Raw genomic sequence first — 25,564 nt, 5'->3', positions numbered from 1 at the left:
GTAGAGTGTCGCGCAGCGCTGACGTCAGGACGCACCGGAAGGAAGGGGCACGGCTCCGGGCGGCGGGAGGATTTGGCGGCAGCGGCGGAGCGTGGCGGGACGAGCGGCACCATGAGCGTGCAGCTGAGCGAGGGCGCCATCGCGGTGAGCGGCCGGTGGTTCTGCGGGATGCGGGCCCGCGTCTGGGCTCGGTCTTGGGCGGGTGGGGGGCGGCGGTGAAGAGGTCGGGCCTGGGCCCGGGGACAAGCGACTTGGGCACTGACTTCCCTCCCCTGGCCAGGTCTAGCGGTGAGGGCCATTCCCGTCACCTTTCTGAGGGTCTCTTTTTTCCTCCTCCAGGCCATAATGCAGGGGGAGAACGTCTCCAAGCCCGTGCTGCAAGTCATTGTGAGTATTTTCCGTTATCTCTTGTGCCAGTCCGTTAGTGGCTGTGTGTGCTCCTATACAGGCTTCTGAGGGCAGCCAGACTTCCTCTGCGGGGGACATACTCTTAATTTTTTTTTAAACAAAAACCTGAATAGATAGGCCATTTGCTGACCGTGTCACTTTATGTTTTTGAAGAGTTTCTGAACAAAAGAGAACTAATAATCTGTTGTTTCCCCATAGAACACCCGGGCTATTGCCACAGGAAACGGACCACCGCGTTACCGAGTATTGATGAGTGATGGGGTTAACACCCTTTCCTGTAAGTATGACAACCTGCAGTGAGATTGAAGTGTGGAGATGCTAACGGTGCTAAATTTTCCGGTCAAGTGTCTAGGTGCTGATGATGAAATTATTATTGAAGGAGAACGTGGCATACGTGGCAAACCACAGACCCTGAAGTGTGCAACTGCATTTTAACACTGGCACAAAATCGTTCTATTCTGGAATTTTCTTTGTGAGCTTTAAGCAATTAATTCACTACAGGGTATAATGAAAATACAGAAACCTCTGCATGTTTTTGTAACAGATTTTGAAAGTAATTTAGCTTAATCTTTCTTTGACTTCCTTGATACATGATCATTTTAGCTATCACTGCACTCTAAAGTTTGAGAATAAGTACAGTTTTAGTGACTTATTAGTGGTTATGCTCTTTTCTATGTGTTAACTAATTGAGCACGTTATAAATCCAATGCAACACTAGACTGACTGGAAAAGCTGTAGCCAGCCGTGGCAGCCCTGTTTAAGGCTGGCATGTGTTAATTCTTAGCTGGTTTTTCTTCTTCTGCAGCGTTCATGTTGGCGACACAGCTGAACTCCCTTGTGGAAGAGGAACGCTTGGCAGCTCAATGTATTTGTCAAGTGAACAGGTTCATTGTCAACAGCCTGAAAGATGGAAGGTATGTATGTTTCTATAAGTACGGTTTACAGAAAGGCAGCTGCACTAGTGGATGCTCTGTCCTTTGTGAATAAGCAGAGGCCAAATGTGTTTAATTTGGATTATCCGAAAATACTCAACCTTTAGGGTGCAGGAGGGAAAGCACACAGCACAAGCAATAGCAGAAATAAAGAAATTACAGAACGTGACTGAAGTGGGTGCAGATATGCATAGTACAATGATTCAGTAACTGGAGGTTGCCCGTTGGAATACTCCAAGTTTCATTAAAATTGACAAACTTTAAGTTAATGTGGAAAAGAAACTATGACGCTTTCTTGTTACTGAAGTGTTGTGGAACCTGGCCTTTTATGAAAACTTGAGAGGAGGAAAGTAGGATACAGCAAAACGAGAGGGGATCTGAGTGAATTGATTATCGAAAAACTATGTATGTGTCTAGCAGAATATGAACTAAGGATCGTAATATTTTTATTCAGCTTTTTTTGTGGAGGGAATATGACTTCTTTTGAGGCAGGTAATATATTCTCTCTTGTAAACCTGGCATGCTTTTGATACTTTTAAAACACTGTTTCAAGCCATTCCTGTGTGCCCATTCAGCCTGCCATGGGCTGTCCTTGATGAAATGTGATACAGCTTCGAACCTCCTTGTACCTCAGGAGAGGGTTAAGTTGACAGTGGGAAGCTTTTGTCCTCAGATCCTTGTCCAAAGAATCAACCCCTAACGGTTGGTTCTCTTACCTGCCACAAACGATATTCAGAGTCTGATAGACTTGCAGAGGAAGTGCAAGTCATTACTGCTGTCTGTTCTGTGTTTGTAGGAGAGTGGTTATACTGATGGATTTAAATGTTCTGAAAACTGCTGATAAGGTTGGTGGGAATATTGGCAATCCAGTGCCGTACAATGAAGGTGAGTGTCCCCTCTAAACAAATACCTTTCTGAGCAGGCTCTGTTTGGATGGCCTTTCAGCTGGCTCTTCTTTCACTTAAAAATAAGCAGTCAGACCTGTTCACCTTTCTTATGCCTGGAACAGTGATGTCCAGATCTTGAAAATCCTTTCTATTTGTGTAAACCAAAACGGCTTTTGTTCACGTATAGTAAACTCTACACCATGGCTTAAGCTTCATTCTCTACATGGTATTGGGAAGTATCTATACCTTATGATAACATTGACAGATTTTTATTATACATTAGTGGTTTCTATCTAGATTTCCAGTAAGTATGTGGAAGCTATTCTATGTCTCTTCATAACGAGTAACCAAATAGATTAGTACTACTTCTGTCTGGAGAGAAAACAGCAGGAGGAAGATGTACTAATGATCTGCGAAACCATAAGGTGGCATGGAGGGGATGAATAAAGAATGATTAATATCTCTCTCTTTCCTACATTCATTTGATGCTCTGTAGTTCTCATATTGTCAGCTAGTGGTTTTAAAACAAAGACTGTACTGCACCCCCAAACAGTGCAGAGCTAAATTATGGAACTTGTTGAGGTAGGTGTCAAAAATTGGCACAGATTCAGAAAGCAATTAGATGTGAAAGAAAAATCCATTAGAGGCTGTTAAACATAACAATACATCCTCTGCATGAATGTCAGGTTCAGGAAGCACTAAAACTTAGATTGCGCAAAGTGCATAGATGAGAGACTGGTTTGAAAACACAACCAGCACAGAGACTTTCCTCAGCACCCGTTCCTGCCCTGTCATCTGAAAAAACACGGTGTGCTGGGTGGACCTTAATGTGACCTGCTGTAAATCTTTCTTTTTTGTTGTGTTGGATAAATAACTTCTTCATTTTCATGTGCTGAGCTGACAGTTCTCAGGCAAACATTTTTTGAATGAATATATTTTTTTCCTCCTGAGGTATGTTCAAAAGTATGTTCTGTTCTCCCAGTTCTGATCTTTAGAAAAGATAGAGGATCATAAGCACTTATAGAAATTATTTGAACAGCTTTGTCATTGATGTATATACAGATAGTGACTGAACTTGAATAGTAAATAGCCCATCCTGAAGAATGATTTCTTTTCCTGGTGGAAGTGAATTGATATATTTTTATTACTAAGGGACCACACATTAGTGGCAACAATTTTCTGTAGGATATTTTAGCCAAACAGTGGTGGTAGGTACACTGCCATTCTGGTTAAAAATCTGCTTTACTAATCAAAGTAGAAATTAGGCTTTGTTCCGAAGGCAAAGACATCTTTCTTCATTAACTTTTCTTTTTCTAGGGAGTTAGAGGAGTGTCTGTTAAACGAGCCTGAAGAACCTTTTGTTCCTTTGATAGTTACTTAGCTAATTGCTGTTTAAAAAATGTGTTGACATCTCAGATTTTATGGTTTAATCCCACAGTTGCTGTAGAGACCAAGATTTTTCAGAATAGCTACTGAGCAGACTGGTTTGTGTCTTTCTCCCATTTCCTTTGCTTGTGTGATACAAGAGCTTGTGAACTAGAGTGGTTTTCATTTATCATATTGTTGCTTAGAAACAACTGCAAATGTGATATCTTGCAGAACTGAGCTGAAAATATACCTTTAAGAGTCTAAATATTGGTAAAATTACCATGAGTTTGATCAAAGCTGTGTGCTTTATTTGGGCTTACCAAAGCACTCAGCAATGAAGTTTTCAATCTAAATGCCTTCGGAAATGTTACTGGTCTATGATCATAGTAAGTGTGGTCTTGCACTAGGTGGTTAAGAGATCTTGAATTTGATGTGATGTGTATTTCATTTTAACCCTGATGTTATTCTGCAGACTTCACACCTTTTTATTTGATATCAAATAAGGTTCAGTTACAGAAGACGGTGATAGTTCAGATTAGGTGTGCTTAACCCAGCCTTTCTGCTCTGCCTGATTTGTCACAAAGGCCTTGATAAAATGACAGAGGCGTATTACAAGTTGCAGGTTCTTTTAAGTTCTTGTATATATTGAGAATTCATATTTTTGAGGAACGCTCAGCTAATGCAGAGTGAATATCTTAAGAACGCTTTGCAGTTTTCATGGAAAACCAGTGCAGGTATCTTAAACAGAACGTTTAGTCCCACTTTTGGTCTTACTTGAAATGTGGATCTCAAATTGTTAGACCTGGGATTAAGGAATTTCCTAGACTGTAATACCACAGTAGGACCCTAGGAGTGAGGATCTGGCTTTTGGCCACTTTACGCTTGAGCAGTAGGTGGTTAATCTGCCTAACAAGGAAGCTGGAGACACAATCTTCTTAGTACACGTCACAAAAACTTTTCAGGCAGCGTTTCATAATAGTATTGAAAATTAAGACTGAGCAGTTTAGTTCTTGGTAGAAAACTAGATGGTAATGTTATTACTGTCATTAATCTCATTCAAATTACTATGATGCTGGACTTTCTCCTTACTATGACAATTACTTGCTACTTATGCTTAACTTCTGTCATTAATCTTTCAATGCTGAAATGTTTGTATACTTGTACATTCACTTGAACTGTTTATTCTTGCCATTCCTATCCCCGTGCCTTCTTTCAAAGTGCATTTTCTTTTTTCCGTTTCCTCCCCCTGTGCTGCTGCTCGGTTCTGGGGCAGTCCTGTCACCGTGCCACTGGAGCAGCACCTCTTAGTAACAAATTATTGGGAGCACAGGGTGATTGTTATATGTTTATATGTTTATTACATTAGAGTTGGCTGTGTGGGCAGCTTTGGCCAAGGGTCTTGGGTTTGACTAATCCAGTAAATAGAGCAGAAACGTGATCAGGGGTTTCAAGTGGTTTTTCAGCTTCTGCTAATAAAAATTAACTGTGAAAACCAGGCAGAGGAGTCAGTTTTCTGAGCACCCGAAGTGATCTGTAGGCCACCAACCGCCAAAAATCCTGGTTTAGGAGTCCCTAGACTCTACAAGCGAGAAAATTGGAGAGATATTTCTGCTGCTTCTCTATTTGAACACATGCACAATAATATTAACACGTTAATATATTCTTAATCTGTTGAGAAACACCAGGCTCTGGATAGGCGAACATTAAGACATGATTTTGTGTTTAATAATGCAGAAGTGTTCTAATGTACGTAATGGTCTTTTGTTTGTTTTTTTGGTGGGGTTTTTTTTAATTAAGAAGTCCTAGGGAAAAAACGTTTAGAACAAAAGTAGCAAAGAAGTCACTTGCTGTTGCATATGCACATTCCTGTTCTTGAATATTTGCTCCCCGTCCAGACATATTTTTCTCTTAATGTGTTTCGTTAGTTCGTTTTTCTTTTCCTTCTCCTTACACTAAATGAATTTGGGGTGTTGAGCACTGACCCTGACTGGGTCCTCCGAGCAGCAAGGGTGGAATTCTGGCTTCTCCATCTAGCGGAGTCTGCAGCAAATACACATTGCTGTTTGACGTCACGCTGTTGCTAGGGAGATCGCTGTCACCAGTTCACCAGTGTGACTCTACTGCGGCAAGTTAGAGGAGCACGTTGGGTTTCGTCCAAGGACCTTGTTTGGGATTAAAAATAACCAGGGGGTTACCTCTGTAGACTCCGCGGCATTAGGTGACGCTGTATCAGGGTCTCCTTATGTTGCTTCTGCTTCTTTACCTTATTTCTGTGGCGTTCTGTTCTGCGATTCTCTGCTTTTGTTCCCCGTGGTGCTTATGGACTTGATCTGACATTCTTTTCTGCTTTCTCTGGCTGTTTTCTTCTTCACCCCCCAAATCAGGGGGCTTTGCCTGCTCAGGTCTAAGACTTCCTGCAAACCAGTGACTTAAATTAGTTGCATCCAAAAAGATGAAAACATTTGATGTTTTCTCATCTGGAGGCAAAACATGATAGGACAATTATTCTGTAAAAGGAATTCAAATTTTTGAACTGTAGATTAGTCTTCAAATATACTATTTCTCTAGATAGGTCACTCTGCTCTTTCTCTTGTAATTTATCATCAATATAAGGCAAATGAAAGTCTTGGAATCTAAAAAAAAATGCATGATATGTACTTACTATGGCATCACTTTGCTCCCTGTGCAATGTACTGCTGTGTCCCAAGAGGGACCCTGCTGAATGCTGAAATGATGACTCCATCACCTCCACATTAAATATCTTCATATTTTGGAAATAAAATATAGCAGGTGTTTTCTTTGTCTTGCAATTATTTTGGGTTTGACTTTACCTGACGGGATTTTGACCCTTTCTGGATTTTAAGAGGAAATTCTCTGGGTAGCAGCAGAAACTACCTGTCAGAACAATAGAAGCCTGTAAAAAGTGAGAAGTTGTCAAGATTACTTCAGTGCTGTCCTTTTAAATAACTGTCAACCCTGAATTCTTTCGAAGTAGAAAGCAGTTGCTTGAGGAAAGAGATATAACTGACATTCCTCTGTGGCAATATTGTTCAACAGATAGCTTGCTACTGCTGTGTCTTATAACACCTGAATATTAGCATGTGTTCTCCATGTTTTAAATTATTTTTTTCATGCAAATGTTATTTCCTAGAAAGGATTAGGGATAGTTTTAATTACTGTGCTCCCTACTGTACTATATGGTCTCTTTCCATTTGATTACCAGGGCAGCAACGTTCTTCAGCTCCAGCAGCAAACCCAGTACCCAGCAAACCACAACAACAAAGTGGGAATATGTCAGTAGCAGGTAAGTGTAACCCTGGGCAGGGACTGGTCTCCTTTTGTGCGGTGCAAGCCTACAGCTTAAATTTAAAACCAAACCTTTCTGTAATGGTGTTGCACAGGAAACGCTTTATTAAAGACTAACCCATAGCTTGACAAAGTGAATTCTCTCAAGAGGCTACTCTGCACTTGGATTTAATAATAAATTTTTTAAAAGGGGAAAAAAATGTCTGTCTACTTCCTTCCTCTTCCCCAAGGAAAAAAATAGGAAACAACTCTCACAAAGCAGTATAAACTGAACATCTAGTCTGATGCAATTTTGCATTCTTGCAACAGTGCTCTGTGGACACCCAGGTAGATTTGGAGCTGGCCAACAGGTGTATTACCAATGCTGAGCTATGGAGGCCAAAAAGTTTAGGTGGTACAGGGCTGAAATTATTTGATGGTACATCTACAGATACACTTTTTGGATCAAGACTTTAAACAGCGAGATACTGAAAAAGTCTGTCAACTTAAATGTCAGCCTGTAGACTTTTTTTGAAGCAAAGAAGTTGTCCATCCCAGCTCTTGGTACTGCTTTAACCAGTCTGTGTTCTTTACCCCTGAGTTTAAGAAGTATTTTGAAATAGTAGAATTTTTACACCTGCTTACTGCAGCAGCAAACAACCTCTTCCTTCCTGTACTTAAGGCCGATCCTAAGACTTCTGTACTTATACATTGACTAGATTCAGTTTAGAATTAGCAGTATTGCTTTATATCAGGAAATCATTTGATTGTGGGGTACCATTCCTTAGTTGTTCCCCCAAATAGTGTAGATCTAAAGCTTGATGTGCCGTATTTTAGAGAATTTACTGCTAACTTGTTGTTTCCCACTTAGACCGTGCTTAAGTGATTGACTCTGGACACATCTCCACTTCCAGTTTAAGTGCTCTAAAGGTCTGAGTGTGTCTCTTCTGCAGCAGTTCGCAGCCTCGAAAGTACTTGTAACCGAGAGCAGAAGCGATTCAACGAACTTTCAGCCATTCTGTGGCGCCCACACAGCTCAGTGAGCGGAGCTTGAAGTGCCAGCCCGGTGTTAAGTGTGACTTTGCCTCCACCCCATACCATGGTGGAGAAGTTCTGCCTGGCTTTGCACCATGAATTGGTTTTCACTCGTCTTCTGTCTGCGAGGCTGAAATTCTTTATGCTTTCTTGCGGTTTTTGAAAGGTCCTGCTGCTCCGAAGTACCACGCTCCCTCAAACCAGTTTGGTAAAGCCAGTGCTCCCAGCTCATTGAAGACACCAGGGGGATCGCAGGCCAAAGTGGTGCCGATCGCCAGCTTGAACCCCTACCAGTCCAAGTGAGTTATCGTGGTTTGCCAGGTGTTGTTCAGTGTCACAGGTGTGAAGGAACAATAGCTTCTTTTTGCTTTCTCTCATCTATGAATCCCTGTCAAACCATTCTTTGAGTTCTTTTGAGTTTATTGGTTAACTTCAAACAAACAAAGCCAGCAATAACAACAAAACCACCCCCCAAAAAAAAGAAAAGAAAAAAGAAAAAAACAACCTCCACAAAAACCAGCTGTACAGGTTTTGTTTTGTTTCTTGTTTGTGTTTTGGGGGTGTAGGGTTTTAAAATTTTTTTTTATTTCATCAACACTTCAGCAATCTGAGATTTGCCTTTGCATTGTCTTGGTGATGTTACCCTGCTGAGCTTGATAGGTTTTTAATATTTTAGTTGAACATCAATTGACTTCTGTTTTTTTTCCTAAAGCAGCCTTCTTTTTGGTAACTTAATGACAAAACAGCTCAGTAAGCTATTCACTTCGGCTACTGTTCTCTTGAAAAGCATGAGGATGTAATTATTTTGTGAATGACGTTTTTAAGTTATGCAAACTGATTTGATTACCCAAGTTAAATGCGAATCCTATAATTGAGCTCTTGAGTTCTAGCGTCGCTTTTCAGAACAGGCAAACTGCTGTATGAGAAATGTGCCCTACAAGGGTAGAAGATTTGAGACCTGCTTCTATGCAGGAGGATTGTTCTGCTACTGTTATCATACTGGATGCTTTACGGTCGGCTTTCTTGCTGCTTGCTCTACAACTTTCTGCCTTTAATGGTCTAGGCCATTAAAATAGAAAGCAGCAGAAAAGCAGGTAGAGTTGCTGGGGTGCAGTGGAAGGATTCTGGCTTCTAAATAGTGACATTCCAGTTCCAAAGGTTTGTCAACTCAATCTCTTCCTTAAACAACAACAAAGAAGACACAGAACAATGTTTTCTTGCACAATTTCAGGTGGACCATTTGTGCTCGCGTTACCCAAAAAGGCCAGATCCGCACGTGGAGCAACTCCCGTGGTGAAGGAAAGCTCTTTTCTATAGAGCTAGTCGATGAAAGCGTAAGTGTCATATGTTGAGAAAAAGATAATGTATGCCAGATGCTGATGAACCCTTCATAAAGACAGAATAGAGGAAATAAAGTGTATTATAGGAAATGTGGGGGTTTTTTATTACGATTGAAGCTTGTATTCTTGTATTCATTAAGTTGAGCATCAACGACCCAGTTTTTATCCAGAACGAAGTCTTAAACGTATGGCATTACTGATTATGTTTCATCAAAGTCTATAGCGTGTGACTAAATTTTTGCAGCTTCAAAATATAGTTGTTTATGAAAACCGACAGCCTAATACTTCTGTTTGTGGTGATTTCCTGTAGATTGAGAATGAGATCTCATCCTTGCTTAGATACACATCAGATAACAAGGAGTGAGAGGAGCATTGCCTGCAAGTTATAAGCTTTCATTTTCATGAGGAAATCGGAGTACAAATTATTATAATACTAGAAAATTTCATCTGTGGTTTGTTTGGGGAATGGTATCTGGTTAATCTAACTAAACTTGCAGTTTGTCAAACCTCTTATCAAATTATGTTCTTCACTCGTGAAAACAACAAGATTCTGCTAGATTATGTTTAGTATAAAATGTGAGGTTAATAATGTAACATGTTGTCATCAGCCATTTGTTTTCTCTGCATACTGTCTGTGTTCCATTTTTTTTACAAAAAAATATATCTAGTGAGTTTACAATTGTTATTTATTCTTACTTAAAGGCTTGGTATGAATGGAGGATATCACAATATACTGTGCTGACTTGTGGAGCTGTGTGATCTGAGGTGGTTTTTTAATATGTAATGGCAATTAATGCCAGTTTTATGAGTACTTTCTCAGAGGTGTATATATATGTAGTTCATGTGTGTTTCATTCTGAAGCTCTAGAGATATTAATGAGACTTGAATATGAGATTTGATGGTCAGGTGTAGAATATGTCGTTTTAGCTATAATGCAAACATGAGGAGAATGTTTGTTTCTCGCGTGCCTGGAGCTCGCCTGGGAGCCTGCGCTGTGCCTGTAGAACTGATGCCACTTAACATTGCAAAGATTTCTTTTTAATTTTTTTCATGTCGAATTTCAGTCCTGACCAGCTCTCCTATTTTCCTGCAGGGTGAGATCAGAGCTACCGCATTCAATGATCAAGCAGACAAGTTCTTTCCTCTCATCGAATTGAACAAGGTAGGGTAGCATTGTGCTTTCACAGATTGACATGAGCTAGAAAAGAGGAACTTCAAGGATTTTTAAAGCAAGGATTTTTAAAGGTGAACACAATCTATTTTCTCTGCCTGACTTCTGATAATATCCTGTGTTTCATTGCTTTCTCCTGTAGGTATATTATTTTTCCAAAGGCACTTTGAAGAGCGCTAACAAGCAATATACAGCTGTTAAGAATGACTATGAAATTACATTCACTAGTGAGACTTCAGTTGTGCCCTGTGATGATGCTCAACATCTTCCATCTGTTCAGTTTGACTTCGTGTCCATCTCTGACTTGGAGAACACACCCAAAGACTCAATTGTTGGTCAGTCTAAGTACTAAAATGGCAAGCTCTAAAGCTTTGAAGTTTTACTTTTGTGTCCTGAATACTGGGTGGCAGTGAGCATACAATGCCTCGAGTGTTGTGATCTTTTAAATGAAGTTATCCAGTGATGGTTGCCATTAAAAATACCTTGGGCAGTTTTCCTGTTAAGATGTCTTTGCCTTGTTCTGCTAACAATATATAATGATTTTTCTTCAAACCAAAGATGGTAAATGATACTTGTTTATTGTACGATGATCATTGTTTTCCACAGGAAAGGGCTGAAAGAAAAATGTCCTTGCTCAGCACGTGTGCGTTTCATACCTTCCATGGTCTTGCTTTCTTTCACTATCTAATTATCTCTGTAGTGATTTTGGCATAACTTGTTGTATTCAAGTCCAAGTTGCATGACTGTTTTGGCTTGCTTTGTGAAGTATTGAGGGTTTGTTTTTCTGTAATTTGTTGGGCAGAGTACTCCGGAAAAATCAGAGGCTTGGGTGGGGGCGAGGGTTCTCAGGTTTCACAGGCACAAGATGCCCGTGATTCAGAGGCGTTCAGCTGGGAATTTTAAAGGTAAATCTGTCATATTAAAAATGGTATATTTTTTGGGAGTGCAAAGGGGATTGTATTTGCTCTTACTGCCCAAACATGCAGACTTGTTGAAGTTGCAGCTTATGGTTGCGGGCTACAGAGAAGGCACTAGTCAGCTGCTTCTGTGTGTTACAGTCACTTTGAACCCCTCACATCAGAGACTTGGGCTTAAACAGCATGAGTATGCGTTACAGGATCAGGACTAAAGTCCTTTGGCAGAATATTATGAGAAAAGATAGTACAATGCCTTGATCTCACTAATGTAGTGAGACTTGCATTCATGAATATCTTAATGAATTCGTCAACAAAATTAAAGCACTGAAGAGGTCTGTAGTGGAGCATTCCTACCATAATGCACTTAATTTCCATATCAGATTTGATTTGAATAGGGAGCCTGGATACAAGGTAGAAATCTGACACCAGGATTGAATTCTTCTCTTATGATCTTGCATTCCCCAATTGTGACCCTTGAGTAACTCTAAATTGTAACTGTTTTTCAGACGTAATTGGAATTTGCAAGAGCTATGAAGATGTCACTAAAGTTATAGTGAAAGCGAACAATAGGGAGGTATCAAAGAGGAACGTGCATCTGATGGATACATCAGGGAAACTGGTGACAGCTACGCTGTGGGGAAATGAGGTATGTGCTCTCTTACGTGTTCTTAAGCAAAGGTTCCTTTGCGTAGGGTGAGGAAATATGTGCACTGTTGTCATCTGAGATGGGCACAGCACCGCGACAGAGTCCTGGGTGTTTGAGGATCAGGGCAGAAAGAAGGTGAAAGACTGTCTGGTTTCATTCAGGTGTGATGTTCTTAACCTTTCTCTGACAAACTGCTGACATGATCTGACTAATGTGTTCTGAACAACTGCAGACATTATGTCTCAAGCTCAGAGACTGAAGATAACATTTCTGGTTTAGGAAAGGGATATGAGTTGCAGTTTGATTATGGAGCAGCCCGATGGCTGTGGCTGTCTCACTTCAGATGAATTTTATTCGTAGGGTGGGATACATGTTACCCTGCATAAATTGCTGCTTAACTAAAGGGTTGAGAGGCTGTATCTCAGACTAGGAGTTTAAAGCATCAGAGCCTTGGAATCGAAGGTTTGAGTAGTTGCAGTAAACTGCTTCTTTATCCTTTTAACAAGCTACTTTGTTTTCCAGCAGTGTTGTAGATACTTAGGGTTTTATGTTCTCTATAAAATGGGAGAGTTCCCGCCAGTTTGACAGTGATGCTTTATGGCTAAATGATCAAGTGCACTGATATTGTAGGTACCTAAACACCATTAACCATCTGCTGATATAAATGAAGTAAACTGAAGTTCAGCATCACAAAGTTTCGAGGTTCAACCAGGTTGTTCCAGGAGAGGCTACTGCTAATCAGTCCCTGCAAAGCTCTGCCTACAGAGATCAGGGTCTGTGTTTTACAAAGTCAAATCTGTTTGTGGAGTAGATACAACAAGTATTGAGGGGAAGTGACTTATTACGATTTTCAGCTGGCACAGCTAGGGTTAGAATCTGTATCTCCTTTCTCAGTCATTGCTTTAACTGCTGGGGTACGTTTTGTGTTGGTTTTGCATCTCATGGACACAGGGAATGCTACTGTCAACTCCAGCTCATTTGTAATCTTGAAGCACGTGATGTTCCCCTTGCTTGCTAAGTGGTGTGGGGTCCAGAAAATCTATAGCTTTCAAAACCTCGCTCGTGCCAAGAGGTTCTGTTGGTGTCAGGCTTTACTCAGATAACAAACTGATGGCAATTCAGCAGCATTAAAGCAGCTTTATGAGATTAAAAACAGAAAATGGGAAGTCGAGAAGAAGTGTTTGGTCAGCATACCTACACTTCTGTGTTTTAAGTTGTAGAAGAGACATGATTGGCTCAGTCAAGCCATGTGAGTTATTTTTGTCTCCTGAAGAGTCTAATCTAATGAAATAATTTCTCCCGTTTGGAGAAACCTCCATTCCCATGACCTATCTCCCTTTCTAAAATCCTTGTGTAAAATTCCTAATGGAGGGGACCAATCCTTTTTTAACAAAACACTGGTGTGACTTAAGGATTCTCTGGTTCCCCAGGAAACAGGGTGCTAGGATTACCGGTTTAATTGTTAGCTGCCTTTTCTCAAACTCCTAGTGGCATCGTTTAAAACCTTACCTTCTAGATACAGTAAGACAGTTTGATTCAGATTTAGTGTCTTGTCATGATCTGTGAATTATGACCACAAGTTCAGTACCTGTACTGTAGCGTGCTACTAATGTTTTCTGTTTTTTCACACATGTAGGCTGAACAGTTTGATGGTTCTAGACAACCTGTGATAGCCATCAAAGGAGCCCGAGTCTCTGACTTCGGCGGTAGGAGCCTGTCTGTCTTGTCCTCGAGTACAGTTATCATCAACCCTGATAGCCCAGAGGCTTTTAAGCTCCGAGGATGGTATGAGTGTGTTTGTGTTGATTCATTCCAGCCTGGTGCAGAGTATTTGTTTTGTTCTGTTTCTCTGTACTTGAGCAGTCTGTATAGCTCTGGAGAAAGGTAGCAGAGGATATGGGTTCCAGGCTTATAGAAACTTCTCTTCCTTGAAAGCACTAGGGCCTGGAAGGCTGCGCTTTTTAAGTTGTTCAGTTCAAAAACTTGTAATTCCATGACGGACCTTGAAAAATTGAAATAGTAGTGTGTGCTGACCCAAAGCCTTGGAAGGCAGCGTGAAATCAGACTTGACCAGCTCCACTTTCTGAGGCATTGTCAGAGAGAACAGTATTTTTTTCAGAGGCTTTTTCCATTGTTTGGAATCTGATACGGAGTCTGTTAGTACGGACTGGAGAAACCATGTTGACTTCTTCCAGTGTCTATTCCTTATCAGATATTTTTCAGATAGCAAAATAAATTTTTTGTTGTTGTCAGGAAAACAAAGTGATTTCTTGGTGGTTCATTGCTTCTAATGTAGGTAGCTCCTAAATTGTTTGCTGTAACTACTAATATGATGAGATGTGGCCTATGTACGAATGGGGTTAAGTGCCGACAGCATCAGATTCGTGAATCCTGGGCTTTCAGGTTCTAGTTAAATCCCCCAAACATGGATAAAATATAATGGCATTCTCCACTTGTCATTGAAGTATGAGAGAAGCACAGCTCAGAGTGCTGTTGAAGATAAAATTGATTGTGGGTCTTAAGCTATTACTGTCACACTTCAATTAAGTTCAGTTTTTGAGTCTCGTTGGTGTGTTTCTCAGATCACAAAAAGCACCACAATGGGTTGACAGTACAACCTTTTGCTGAAAAGCAGTGCTTTTTTCTTTTAACAGAGGAAGTATAATCTGTTCAGTGCTTTTTGCTTTTTCTTTCGAAGCTGCTGTGAAGATAATGGGACCATGTAATTTAATTTTAATTATGGAAATATCTTGATGCCCTTAAATCTTGTTATCTGGCTGCCTTTAAGAAGCATGCAGTGCGTGGTTTGACCACTAGCTGGCAAACAAATTGCAGTTATATAGAACAAAGCTGTCCTCCTTTTGTGGCTTTATAAAATACTGTGCTAATTAAGTCGGACTATTAACTTAGTCTGAAATGCTATTTTTGTTTGCAGTATACACAAATTACTGTAATTGTTTCCTTTGCAATCATTGATAAAAAAAATCCCTAATGTATTAAGTACATGAAACTAAATGTTTGATAAGTCTGTGTGGTCTGCTGTCCAAAAATAGAAATGTGTCTTTGTGGTTCCAGGTTTGACTCGGAGGGACAGCTTCTGGAATGTGCCTCCATCTCTGACGTGAGGGGTGGGCCAGTGTCTGGGGCCAACACCAATTGGAAAACTTTGTTTGAAGCCAAAGCTGAGAACTTGGGCCAAGGAGATAAGGTAAAGTGTGGCCACGGAGTGCAAAAACCTTGTGTATTGGGGAGAAAATTAAAAAGCTGGACTTTCTGCAGGCGTTCTGCTTATTGAAGTAGTCCAGTTGTTGAGTTTGTGCTTGTTCTGTTAGAACTTGTTATTAAATATTTTTTTTCAGATACAGTCAGGCTTATTGCTGATGTTGCAGCATGACACTATGCTTGCAAGAGAATTCTAAGCCTTGTGTAAATGGGGGCGGAGAGGGAGTTTACCCCAAAGACGTTTATATAAATAACACAAAGTGTTGTAGGAAAAACAGGGACATTAGGAAGAAGTGGGTTTTGAGGGTGCGTGCTTGGTCAATAGAAAAGCTGGGAATAAACCCCAGGTCTCTGGCATTCCGGTCCAGTATCCTCTCTAGGCTTACCCTGCTGCTTGACTTATTTTTAATGTCTGGGTTTGGCTTGTTTGTTTTCCAGCTTAAGCGCTAAACCAATTGGGATACGCAAGAACTTCTATCTAAGGACAAAGCTTTACCTGTAATTCAGTTATTTTTCTGTGAGATTTTTTTTTTTTTGCACATTTCTTAAGCAACCTCTATTTATCTGCTGAAAGACTTGACCGTGGTCTTAAACCATTAGAATGATTATTTTAGTATGGTGAGTGGGTATTTTGTTCTGTAGGCTATAGTTTAATCAAATGCTTATCTGTAATACTACACAGTAGGCTTTCTGGGTTTTGTATTGGCTCCAAAAAGAAGCATAGCAAAGTGCAGAATCTTAATCCTGTGGAAAAGTAGAGATTTGAACAGACACAATGGAGAAGCAAATATGCTTTATCTAAAGAAAACCTAGCAATTGGAGTTTCCTGCAATGGAAACACAAAATAATCTTGCTGTAGGGGCTTTATTTAACATAATGGAAGCCTGAAAATGATTGCAACAGAGGGGTTGATTTACAGTTTCCCAATAATCCATAGCTGTTACGCTTTCTAATCCTAAATATCCAAGTATGGGTGCCTTGCTTTGTAGTTAATTCAGAATTGGAAAACATTGAGTATTTTGAGGCTAATGTTGCACACTCACTCTCCTAGGCGGATTATTTTAGCTGTGTGGGCACAGTTGTACATCTGCGCAAAGAGAACTGTATGTACCAGGCATGTCCCTCTCAGGATTGCAATAAGAAAGTGATAGACCAACAAAATGGACTGTACCGTTGTGAAAAGTGCGATCGTGAATTCCCCAACTTCAAGTACCGCATGATGCTTCTCGTAAGTAAACGGATTAGAGGGGAGCGAATTTCTCGCTGTTTTCCTTGGTCAGTCCAAACCGAAATCTTTCCAGAGCAGCGGGTGTCAGGGTGTTGTTTGTCTATCTGCAGTGCCTGTGGGTTCGAGGATATTTAAATTGCTTATGTGCCGTACCTGAGTGAGGGATGTTTCATTGAACTGATTAGCAGTTTGTTTTCCTAGTGCTCCAATTAAAAGCTTTTCCCTTTGCCAAAAAGTTGCTGCTAGCTCAGTTGATTCTGGTTTCCAAGTGTACTATGCGGTGCAGGGTACAGATGGCCTACGCCTCTTCAGTAGTGAAGATAAACTGAAGTAAAATGGCATTTCTGGAGAGCAGTAATTGCACTTTTACAGCTGCTACCTATATTTAGTACATTTTTTTGGGTAGGTATTGTTCTGTCTCATGCTTTAATGGAGCCTGCTTCAGAAAGTTGTCTGAGGATTATTGTTGTGATGCCCGCTTACACCGTAAGCATCGAACCTTCTTCTGTTTCACGTTATGTTGGAGCTGTATCTGCTTTGAAATGCTGTGCCAGGTGGGCATGCAGAGAGGAGAGAACTATCCCCGCAGTCTCACTCAAACACAAACTGCTCCTGAATAATTTCTAGCAGATAACTTCTAGGAACGCACAAACGACTTTACACAGCAGAATCGTTCTCGTAGAATATAAAGGGGATGCTGAGGGTGCAATCGTAGCCTTCAGAATGTGTCTCTTATTTTCCCATTCCTAATTGTCAAAGCAGCCAGGAAATGCATGCGAGGCTAGTACTTGATTTTTTTACTGCTCTGTCTTGTCCTTGAATGTGTTGATAGTTTCCTCATAACATGATATTACATGTATTTATGCTCAAGTACTCAGGTATGTACAAAATAAATGCAGATGGCAGTTTTGCTGGTGTCCCCCTTGCTGGTTGTTTTTCTGGGCTACCTGTTCTTGCTCACAGCTCATCAGTGACAGCAGAACAGAGCTGAATATCCATCAGTGTGCACTACTGTGAGCTCGCTGGCCTTTTCCTGTGACACAGTGTACTGTCAATATTAACTTGCTTCGAGTTACTGTGACATTCTATGGAGCTTAAAAAAAAAAAGGTAGTAAAACACTGCCTTCTACCCTCGGTGATAGAAAGTACCTACAGTGCACAGGGCTGTGATAGTTACTGGAAATTTAAAGCTCTCTTTAGCTGTGAAATCTTTCTTTTGTGCTGTCTTCCTGGAAGAATAGGCAAATGGATGAAGTGACTTATTTTTTCTTTTTCTCTTTTTTTTTTTTTTTTTTTTTTTTTGTTTTTGGTTTGGTTTGGGGGTTTTTTTGTTTTTTGTTTTTTTGTTTTTTTCATTTAGGTGACCATTGCAGACTGTCTAGAGTATCAGTGGGTGACTTGTTTTCAAGAAACAGCAGAATTCATTCTTGGGCAAAACGCAGCTTTCCTGGGAGAACTGAAGGAAAAGGTCAGTCCATTAGCTTATTGTCTTTTTAGTAAATGTCTAGAAGTTGAGCTGTGTTTCACACACCATGTTGTTGGGCTGCCCTCAAAAGTCTTCCTATTTTTGATGTGCCTGGTTAGGTAATATTCTTGTAATGTTGACTTTGAAGGCACCTTGGAGAAAGACGTGAGATAAGTGTGGAACCCCAATGCTGGTCCATCCGAGAGCATGAGAGGCAGTGGGTCGTGTTCATGTGGTTGCTGTGGAAATTAACAGCATGATTAAAACAAATGCAAAAGTGCCGTATGAAATAAAGGGGTATTCTGCTTCATTTGGCAAGAATTTGCTCTTGCCCGTTCTCTGGGTGACAGGCCAGCTCAGGGGCCTGGCAGCCAAAGGTTGTTCTCCAGCTGTTGGATTTCAGTATCTTTCACAAGTTCACAAATCGTCGCTTTTCCTCAGTCTGAAGTTCTTGGCAGGGACTTGTTTACTCTCCTCAGGATTATTTTCCACGGGCCATCTGCCTGGAGAACAGAGATTTGCATCGTTTCCCCCATAGTTTGCTCCCACAGTCAGTCTGTCTCTACCTCTGCGCTCTTTTGGCTGTTCAGAGCTGGAGATCAGCCTGTCCTTGTCACCTGGACCTCGAGAGACAACTTGTGGATAGTTCCACAGCCTTTAGAGGCTTTAACACGTGTTGACTCCAATAGAAAGGAGCAGACTGTTTAATCATTGTACCTAAATTGGAAGAATCTGCAAAAAACCCCTGTTTTAGCCATGAATGCTAACAACATTATCTTTCATGTGTTCCAAAAATTTGTTTACAAAACCAAGAAGTTCCAGAACGCTTTGTATATATCTTTGTAAGTAGGCAGGAAGCTTTTTGAAGTAATGTTTGTTAGCCCACTTCTGAAGGCTCTTTTTTCCCACTAAATATCATCAGAAATTTTGTGGGTCACACAAAAAACATGACTTGTAAAATAAGTCATTGGCAGAGGTGCTTAAGTGATCTTTCTTTGACAGGTTAGAACAGTTTTTAAGGTTATAAGCCATTAAACACTGACAGACAGTATTTTCCTTCCATTGTCACTATGTGCTTCTCTGCTGCGTTTTACTTCCTTCCAGCTCAAATAATATTTTCCTGATTTTAGTTGTCTACTGTATAAAATCTATGTGCTTTTGGTTTGTTTTGTTCAATGGTTACGCGGAAAGCATACTAAGTTCTTGCATTGCATGTGAGCGTTGCTGCGCTCCCAGGCTGGGGCTGATTGATACTGGGGCTCTGCAAAGACAGCAGTTGTTGGTTAAGCCGTTGCGTGGCTGTGGGAGGAAAATGAAGCAGGAGGAATTGTCAAACCTGGTTGTCCTGAGACACTGTTGTAGAGTTTATCTACTGCAAAGCAGGGCTAGTTTTCCAGTAACTTGCATACAAGAATGATTTTTGGAAATTTCCTGCATTTCAGCTCTCTAAGGTAAGTGGTGCAAAGCTTGTGCTTCTGGGATGCGAGGAGTTTTTGTGATACTCCGAAGGCTGGACACCTCTGTTCTGCAGGAAGATGTATTGCCAGGGCATTCCAATTAGATGTGCTTGTGCTTTTACACTTCTATTTTCGAACATTCTTAACTTGTCCGTATTTTCTTACTTTGGTTGTGCCTAGTCTCTGGTAGAGTTCAAACAACATTTCTTAGTCACTTATAATGCTGAAGAGAACCAGGTGGGGAAGCAGAGACAGCAGATCCTATGGAACAGTACAAACACGTAATGTCTTTTGAAGAGCTGCCTAATGGAAATGGCTGAGGGTAGAAAATAGAACATAATATGGAATGAGCCCTTGAGCGGGAATGCTTTGTGTTCCAGGAGAAATTGGGTTTGATTTGACACTTTTATGAGCCTGTAAAAATGGTACTTGATGCATTTTTCAATAAGCTTTTCGTAGTGTTGTTTCTCTGAAGACCTGATGCGGTGTCCTGGGAAGCTGGTGGGAATCTTTCCACTGCTCACAGTACATATGGAGACCACGTACAGCCAGTGGCCACACTAAGCATGGATATACAGGCACGGTTTTTCATCTACTTCCCCGCCGTGCTTGTTACCAAAGGAGGTAATGTAGGGTAGCAGTGACTGGTATGCAAACAGCATTTTCCACTCACTTATGGTTAGCGTAGTTTGTGGCAGAGCTGGAAACAGAAGCCAAGTGCTTTATTAAGTGAGTTTTCTTATCCTCTAATCCATACGATGGTCAGAAGAAAGGGGTTTTAATATTCAGGAAGGATATGCCTAAATTTTGCAGTCTGTGAAACTCGCTACTCCTGTTCACCTTCATTTGTTGTGCTTTTCTAAACCTTAGGAGAACACTGTGTAGTGTAAAATAGTGCTGCGCACACTGAAAAACAGCAGATGTAACACTTGGAATAGGAGTGAAACTGGGATGGGTTCAATTCCAGATCAGATGCTCTGTCTGCTGCTGCAGTGACTGATCGAGTCATGTGCATCTGGTAGATAAATGTGTTAATATTAATAATTACTTGCCTGTGTCATCATGGGGCTGCGGGATTTTTGTGGAATGTCAGTGAAGGTTTTTACAACTATTTTTTACACAAATAAACTTTTTCCACAGTCTCCCCAACTTGTCTGCTTCTGTTCTGCTGTTTTGACAAATTGTCTGTTATAAATGATGATGCTGTTCAGTGTTCATATGGTAATTAGAAGCAGCTTATGTTATAAATATGACAGAGTCTTCTAATGGTTATAAAAGCATCTTCAAAACATGCATCTGCTTTTTTATAGAACACCCCTCTTAAATAGGTCTGTGTCAGGATGTGAAGGATACATGCAACCTTGATGGATAAGCAGAGAAACAATGCCTAATAAGACAATTAAGAGGGAAATAGTTAACTGTCAGTGTTTGTGATCATAGCAGAACATCTGAATTAGCCAGTTAGGCAGCATGAGAGTATCTCATGCAGATTTATAGTATTTTCATTCTCTACATTTTGTTGCAGATTTGGTGCAACTGTACAATATTTTGTTAAGGTAGCTGAAAAGTTTTTTTTCACCTTGAACTAAACCTTTTCTTAAAAACTTGGTTTTGGCATCCAAAATTTGATGGAAGACTCAGCCTTGCCTACATGATCCAGTTAGTTTCATAGTTTTGCGAACATCAGCAGCAGATGAGCTGGTCGGAAAGTTCGTGGGACTACTGGAATCCTAGAGTGTCTGCAGCTGATATCTGTCTTTGTCCTTCTCGCAGAACGAGCAGGCATTTGAAGAAGTGTTCCAAAACGCAAACTTCAACACGTACGAGTTCAGGATCCGAGTAAAACTGGAGACTTACAATGTAAGTATCCCCAAAAATCCAAATAATGTGGCTTTTGTGGTTTGACTTGTCTCCATAGGAGCTGGCTTCCTTCTCTTCTGTTTGTGGGGAGAAGTTTTCAAAGATACATGCTCACACAAATACCCTGAGTCTTGAGCAATGAAGGAGGGATCCCCTGTCACCAATACTGTTCTCTCGAGTCAGGTTTGCACTCCCAGCTCACCGTGAAACCAAGAGTGATAAGTTACTGGCGCAGAAGGGGGTTAGAACCAAACGCCTGGATTCCTGAGCGTTCTTCTTTTACACACCACATTCCTCTTTCACAGGATGAATCTCGTATTAAGGCTACGGCGGTTGACGTCAAACCTGTGAACTACAGAGAATACAGCAAGAGGTTGATCGCAAGCATCAGGAGAAACGCTCAGCTGGGGTGAGGTGGCTGCTGCTGACCGATTGAAGCTGGAACTTCCAGGAAAAACTCAATAGATGATATTACACCAACTCTTTCCCCACCCTGTGTGTGACAATTTGGCATTACTTACACCGCGCATGGTAGTCCAGCGTAGTGGGCTAAGTGATTTAATGCATTTCTCTGAAAATATGCCCCTGGTAGATGAGAGTGCACTGTAATGGGTGCAATATTGTAGACTGCTGAGGTCTATTAAGCTGTGACAGCACTAAAGAGGAATTTCTAGACAGATTGCCAGGATCTTTAGACATGTCTGAAGTAGGATGTCTGAAGTCACTTTGCTTCCTTACTGTACGTAAAGCTGAATTATATAACTATTGTGTCGTCTTTGCAAGAAAGTAGTGACAACCGTGACACTTTGACTTGTTCAGCAGAGGGCAGAAGGAAGAGTGTCGTGCAGCTTTCAGGTCTGGACGAAGGAGAACGGGTCTATTAGGGCAAGTTAGTTCCTTTCCATAGAATTCAAAGGCTTTCTCTTTCCACAGGTGCCATGCAGTTGTTAATGCTTGGAATGGCAATATGGTAGAATTATTAATCAAAGACATATCTCTTATATCTGAAGAATATCCTTCCTTCAGGGTTTAATAGACTGAGTCAGATGGGTCTGATATTAATCAAAATTGTCTCTTCTGAGGAAGGCAGATAAGCATTGACTGTCCATTCCCCAGGGAAATCTAGGCAACTACAAAGCATTGCTTTAGTTTTCTCTTCAATTAATACTATGAGTTTTTTACTTATTTCAGCACACATTTCCTGCCTATACATATATTGTACATTCATATGGTCAGTTTCTTTAGTTTTATTTGTGATGATGTTAATCAGAAACAGGTCTTTAAATGGGGAAATGAGGGGAGTTTTGTTTCAATAAACACTGTTTAATTCCTGTGTAGTGAATTTTGCTTTCTTTGAACACCAAAGACTTCTCATTACTAGAAAGCAATTAATTAGCTTTCATAATGAGCATTCACTTGGGGGAGATGTTACCTTATTACAAACTCTAAGGTTAGACTGAAGAATGGAGACTTCTTTGCCTGATGTTAACGGCATGGAAATGCAGTGATATTTTCACCATTTTTGTGCCTGAGAATGCTGATGAGCTGGCACTTCTGGGATTTTTATTGACGTTTACACAGCAGTCTAAAACTAACCAGGCTTTGAGATTTGTTCAGACATAGAGCTAGTACAGAAAACAGTAATTATGCTACTGGGCTTTTCAGTCAGCAGAGCATGCTAGCTCTGTGTGCTCCTAATCACATTAATTATGTGCTCCCTGGCTGCAGCTCACAGCTTGGCATTTGCTGCACAGCTCCAAGCATCCAGGCAGTACTGCAATGGGGCTCTGGTAGCAAACCTGGAACTTGGTTACTTATTTATTTTGCTCTGTAGAGCGCTGTTTCTTCATGAATTCGGTTGGTGCCCTTTATTCCCCATTATTGCCAGTTTGTCATCTGAAGTCTTGATGTTTAAGAACTGTAAATGCCACTTCCACTGATGGATATGAAGGATGTTATTCTGGGCCCATTAATTGCACAAACAACCCCTTTTTAAAATTTTTTATTCTGAGGATCATGACTGGGATCTTCTGCTGATGTCTTGCATTTTTTATTGGAGTATTTGTTCCTTCTGACCTTGCTTACAAAACATTGACTATAAAATTACAGTCTTCGGCAGGGTTCTGGATTGACAAATGGTAGGTTAGTGGTGATAATCTATTTTTTCCACCCTGCTAACCAGTCCTTTACTTCTTCTCCTCCCTTCTTATCCCTCCTTCCCAGTTTGAGGGGACCGGTAGCAAATGGTAATGCAAAATATTCCTTGAGTTTTTATGAGTGTTTGATTTAGTGTGTATTTGCTGGTGTTGCAGCTTTACGAGGTGAAGTTGCGCACCTGCCTCTGCCGGGGCAGCTCGCTCTCCCCGTGGGAATCGCTGTGCATCCCTGTTCCACTGGAGATGGAAGGCATCAATACCCGAGGGTATTAAGGTATCTTACAGGATCAGCTGCATGACCTTGAGAACTGGAACAGAAAATCAACTTAATACAGTTTGTGCGAAAAGTCATTTATTTGAGGACTAATAAAAAAAAAAAACCACCCTGCTCTAAAGTGGATGCTCATTAGTGACTGAAGAGTTGGAGGGTTTTAATCACGCTTTAATCAGCTAGTATATGATAAAAACATCAAGCTATGTAAGGGAAGGTATTTCTAGTGTAGCTATACAAGTACCACAGGATTATATAAGCCTCTGCTCTGAGATCTCATCGTGAATGCGATGTACAGTTCTGGTCTGCTACCTATAGAGGCAAAAAAGACTCTCAGCTGGGGCGAGCACAGAGGAGGAGGAGTGTACCGCTGAGTAGAATGAAGATCATTTTTAGGAGGGGCCCAGAAGAGCTGATTTAGCAAAATGGATCCTGAGAGGGGGGATATGATTTCCCACATATAAAATATATATGTGTACATCTTGCTTCCTTCCCCTGATCACAGGCTAGAACTGCTGAGGATAATTGGTTAACGAAGAGTTTGTTAATCAAAAGAAAGTGAGGTTCTGAAGCAGCTGTCTGGCTGGGAAGCGATGGAGGGGTCTCCATTCTCTCCTGTCTCATTGCCACATGGCCATGGTCACCCAAACAGTAGATCCCCATAGGCACCAGCACGGGCCACGGAAAACGGGACCTTCAGAAGGCTCTGGGCTCTTTTGACTGTGCTAATTAAGGAGAAGCAATTGGACTCGCAATGCTGATTGGGATTATTGGCAAACAAGCCTGTGCCTTCCTTCCCTTCATTACAAACCTGCCCCTGTTCACGTCCAGGTCATCGCTGGGTGGCTTCAGCTGGTGTCTGGGCTGAATATGTGTTTGCTCAGTTGAAAGGGTGCTGGAATACTTCGTAACTAGATCTCTGCGAGGTGAAAATTCCTGTGGCTGCTCATGTTTTGCTTTAAATTAAATGTACAAAGTGAAGATGAAATGAGGAGGTTGCTGGTTTCAAACAGGCGGGTGCAAGGGCAGTGACGTGAACATCAAGTTCTGCCTGGCCAAGGGCAGACCTGGAGCCTCCTTTGATGCGCTGCATCCAGGTACTTTGTTGTTTGTGCTAATTCCCACTGTTACTGTTTAACTACGTTTTCACTATCCGTGAATTCTAAATTAATTAATTAATTAATTCTAAATTAATTGTTAGTGACCCTTACGAGTCTCTGGAGGGGAGATTGCACTTGAGTTGCACCTGGATTTCAAGACGCATCAGGTGTTTTGTCTTTTTTTTGTTGTTGTTGTTTATTATTATTTTCCAAAAGAAACCTTTGAGGAGCAACGTATCCTGAGAACTTGTAAAAAAAAAAAAAAAAAAACAAAACAGTGGTCTTGCACGGCTGAGACGCGCCTGCTCCGCGTGCATTTGGTAGCGATTTGTGCTGTTCGCTGTGCTGGCAGCTCGGATGAGAGTGTGTGTGTGTGTGTGTGTGTGTGTGTGTGTGTGTGGGCTCCGTGTCCCAGCGCCGGGATTGTCCTTTTAGTGCAACGGGTGTGAGAGTGGAACTCGATGAGTCTGATGTTTTGATTCCTCATTCTCGCTGGTATTTGCATTTGCTGCCCGAGATACAGCGTAACATCTTGATGGGGGGAGGAAGATGCACTTGCGTTCCGTGTCCTCTTTCATCATCTTTCCTTTCCTTTTACTTTATTTATTTCTTTTTTTCTAGCCCTCGGACGAGCTGGTTTGGAGAAGAGCAGCCGCCCCACGGGGCTTCGTCCTCACCGGCTGGAGGAGCCTCTTGGGCAGCTCCGGGGCTGCTGAGCTGACTCGGAAAGAAAGAGCAATTTCCTATCACTTTTATATAAAAAGCTCACAAAAACATGAAATGGAGCAGGCTGTTTACTCCCAAACCCCATGTTTG

The 25,564-nt window shown here is 41.1% G+C and overlaps 1 protein-coding gene across 1 annotated transcript; it reads left to right on the top strand.

Moving 5' to 3' along the window:
* Window positions 1-7: 7 nt before the first annotated feature.
* On the top strand, window positions 8-22,537 carry RPA1 (replication protein A1). The gene is made up of 17 exons (XM_065646809.1): window positions 8-144; window positions 340-387; window positions 607-685; window positions 1,214-1,322; window positions 2,137-2,225; window positions 6,819-6,899; window positions 8,082-8,214; window positions 9,147-9,249; window positions 10,349-10,417; window positions 10,569-10,761; window positions 11,850-11,989; window positions 13,626-13,774; window positions 15,065-15,197; window positions 16,263-16,439; window positions 17,800-17,907; window positions 21,135-21,221; window positions 21,527-22,537. Exons 1-17 carry the CDS (start codon window positions 112-114, stop codon window positions 21,632-21,634), a joined length of 1,839 nt encoding a protein of 612 aa, XP_065502881.1. The 5' UTR covers window positions 8-111; the 3' UTR covers window positions 21,635-22,537.
* Window positions 22,538-25,564: the final 3,027 nt, after the last annotated feature.

Source organism: Caloenas nicobarica, chromosome 17 (assembly GCF_036013445.1).
Source record: "Caloenas nicobarica isolate bCalNic1 chromosome 17, bCalNic1.hap1, whole genome shotgun sequence".
NCBI lineage: Eukaryota > Metazoa > Chordata > Aves > Columbiformes > Columbidae > Caloenas > Caloenas nicobarica.
The sequence above is the reverse complement of the archived record's forward strand: the minus strand, read 5'-3'. Positions and strand labels throughout refer to the sequence as shown.

Excerpts from the sequence above, each read along its gene's own strand:
- RPA1 (XM_065646809.1), top strand. The coding sequence starts at position 112 with ATGAGCGTGCAGCTGAGCGAGGGCGCCATCGCG. Across the intron at positions 2,226-6,818 it reads TCCAGTGCCGTACAATGAAG|GGCAGCAACGTTCTTCAGCT; the intron begins GTGAGTGTCCCC and ends TTTGATTACCAG. Across the intron at positions 16,440-17,799 it reads AGTACCGCATGATGCTTCTC|GTGACCATTGCAGACTGTCT; the intron begins GTAAGTAAACGG and ends TTTTTCATTTAG.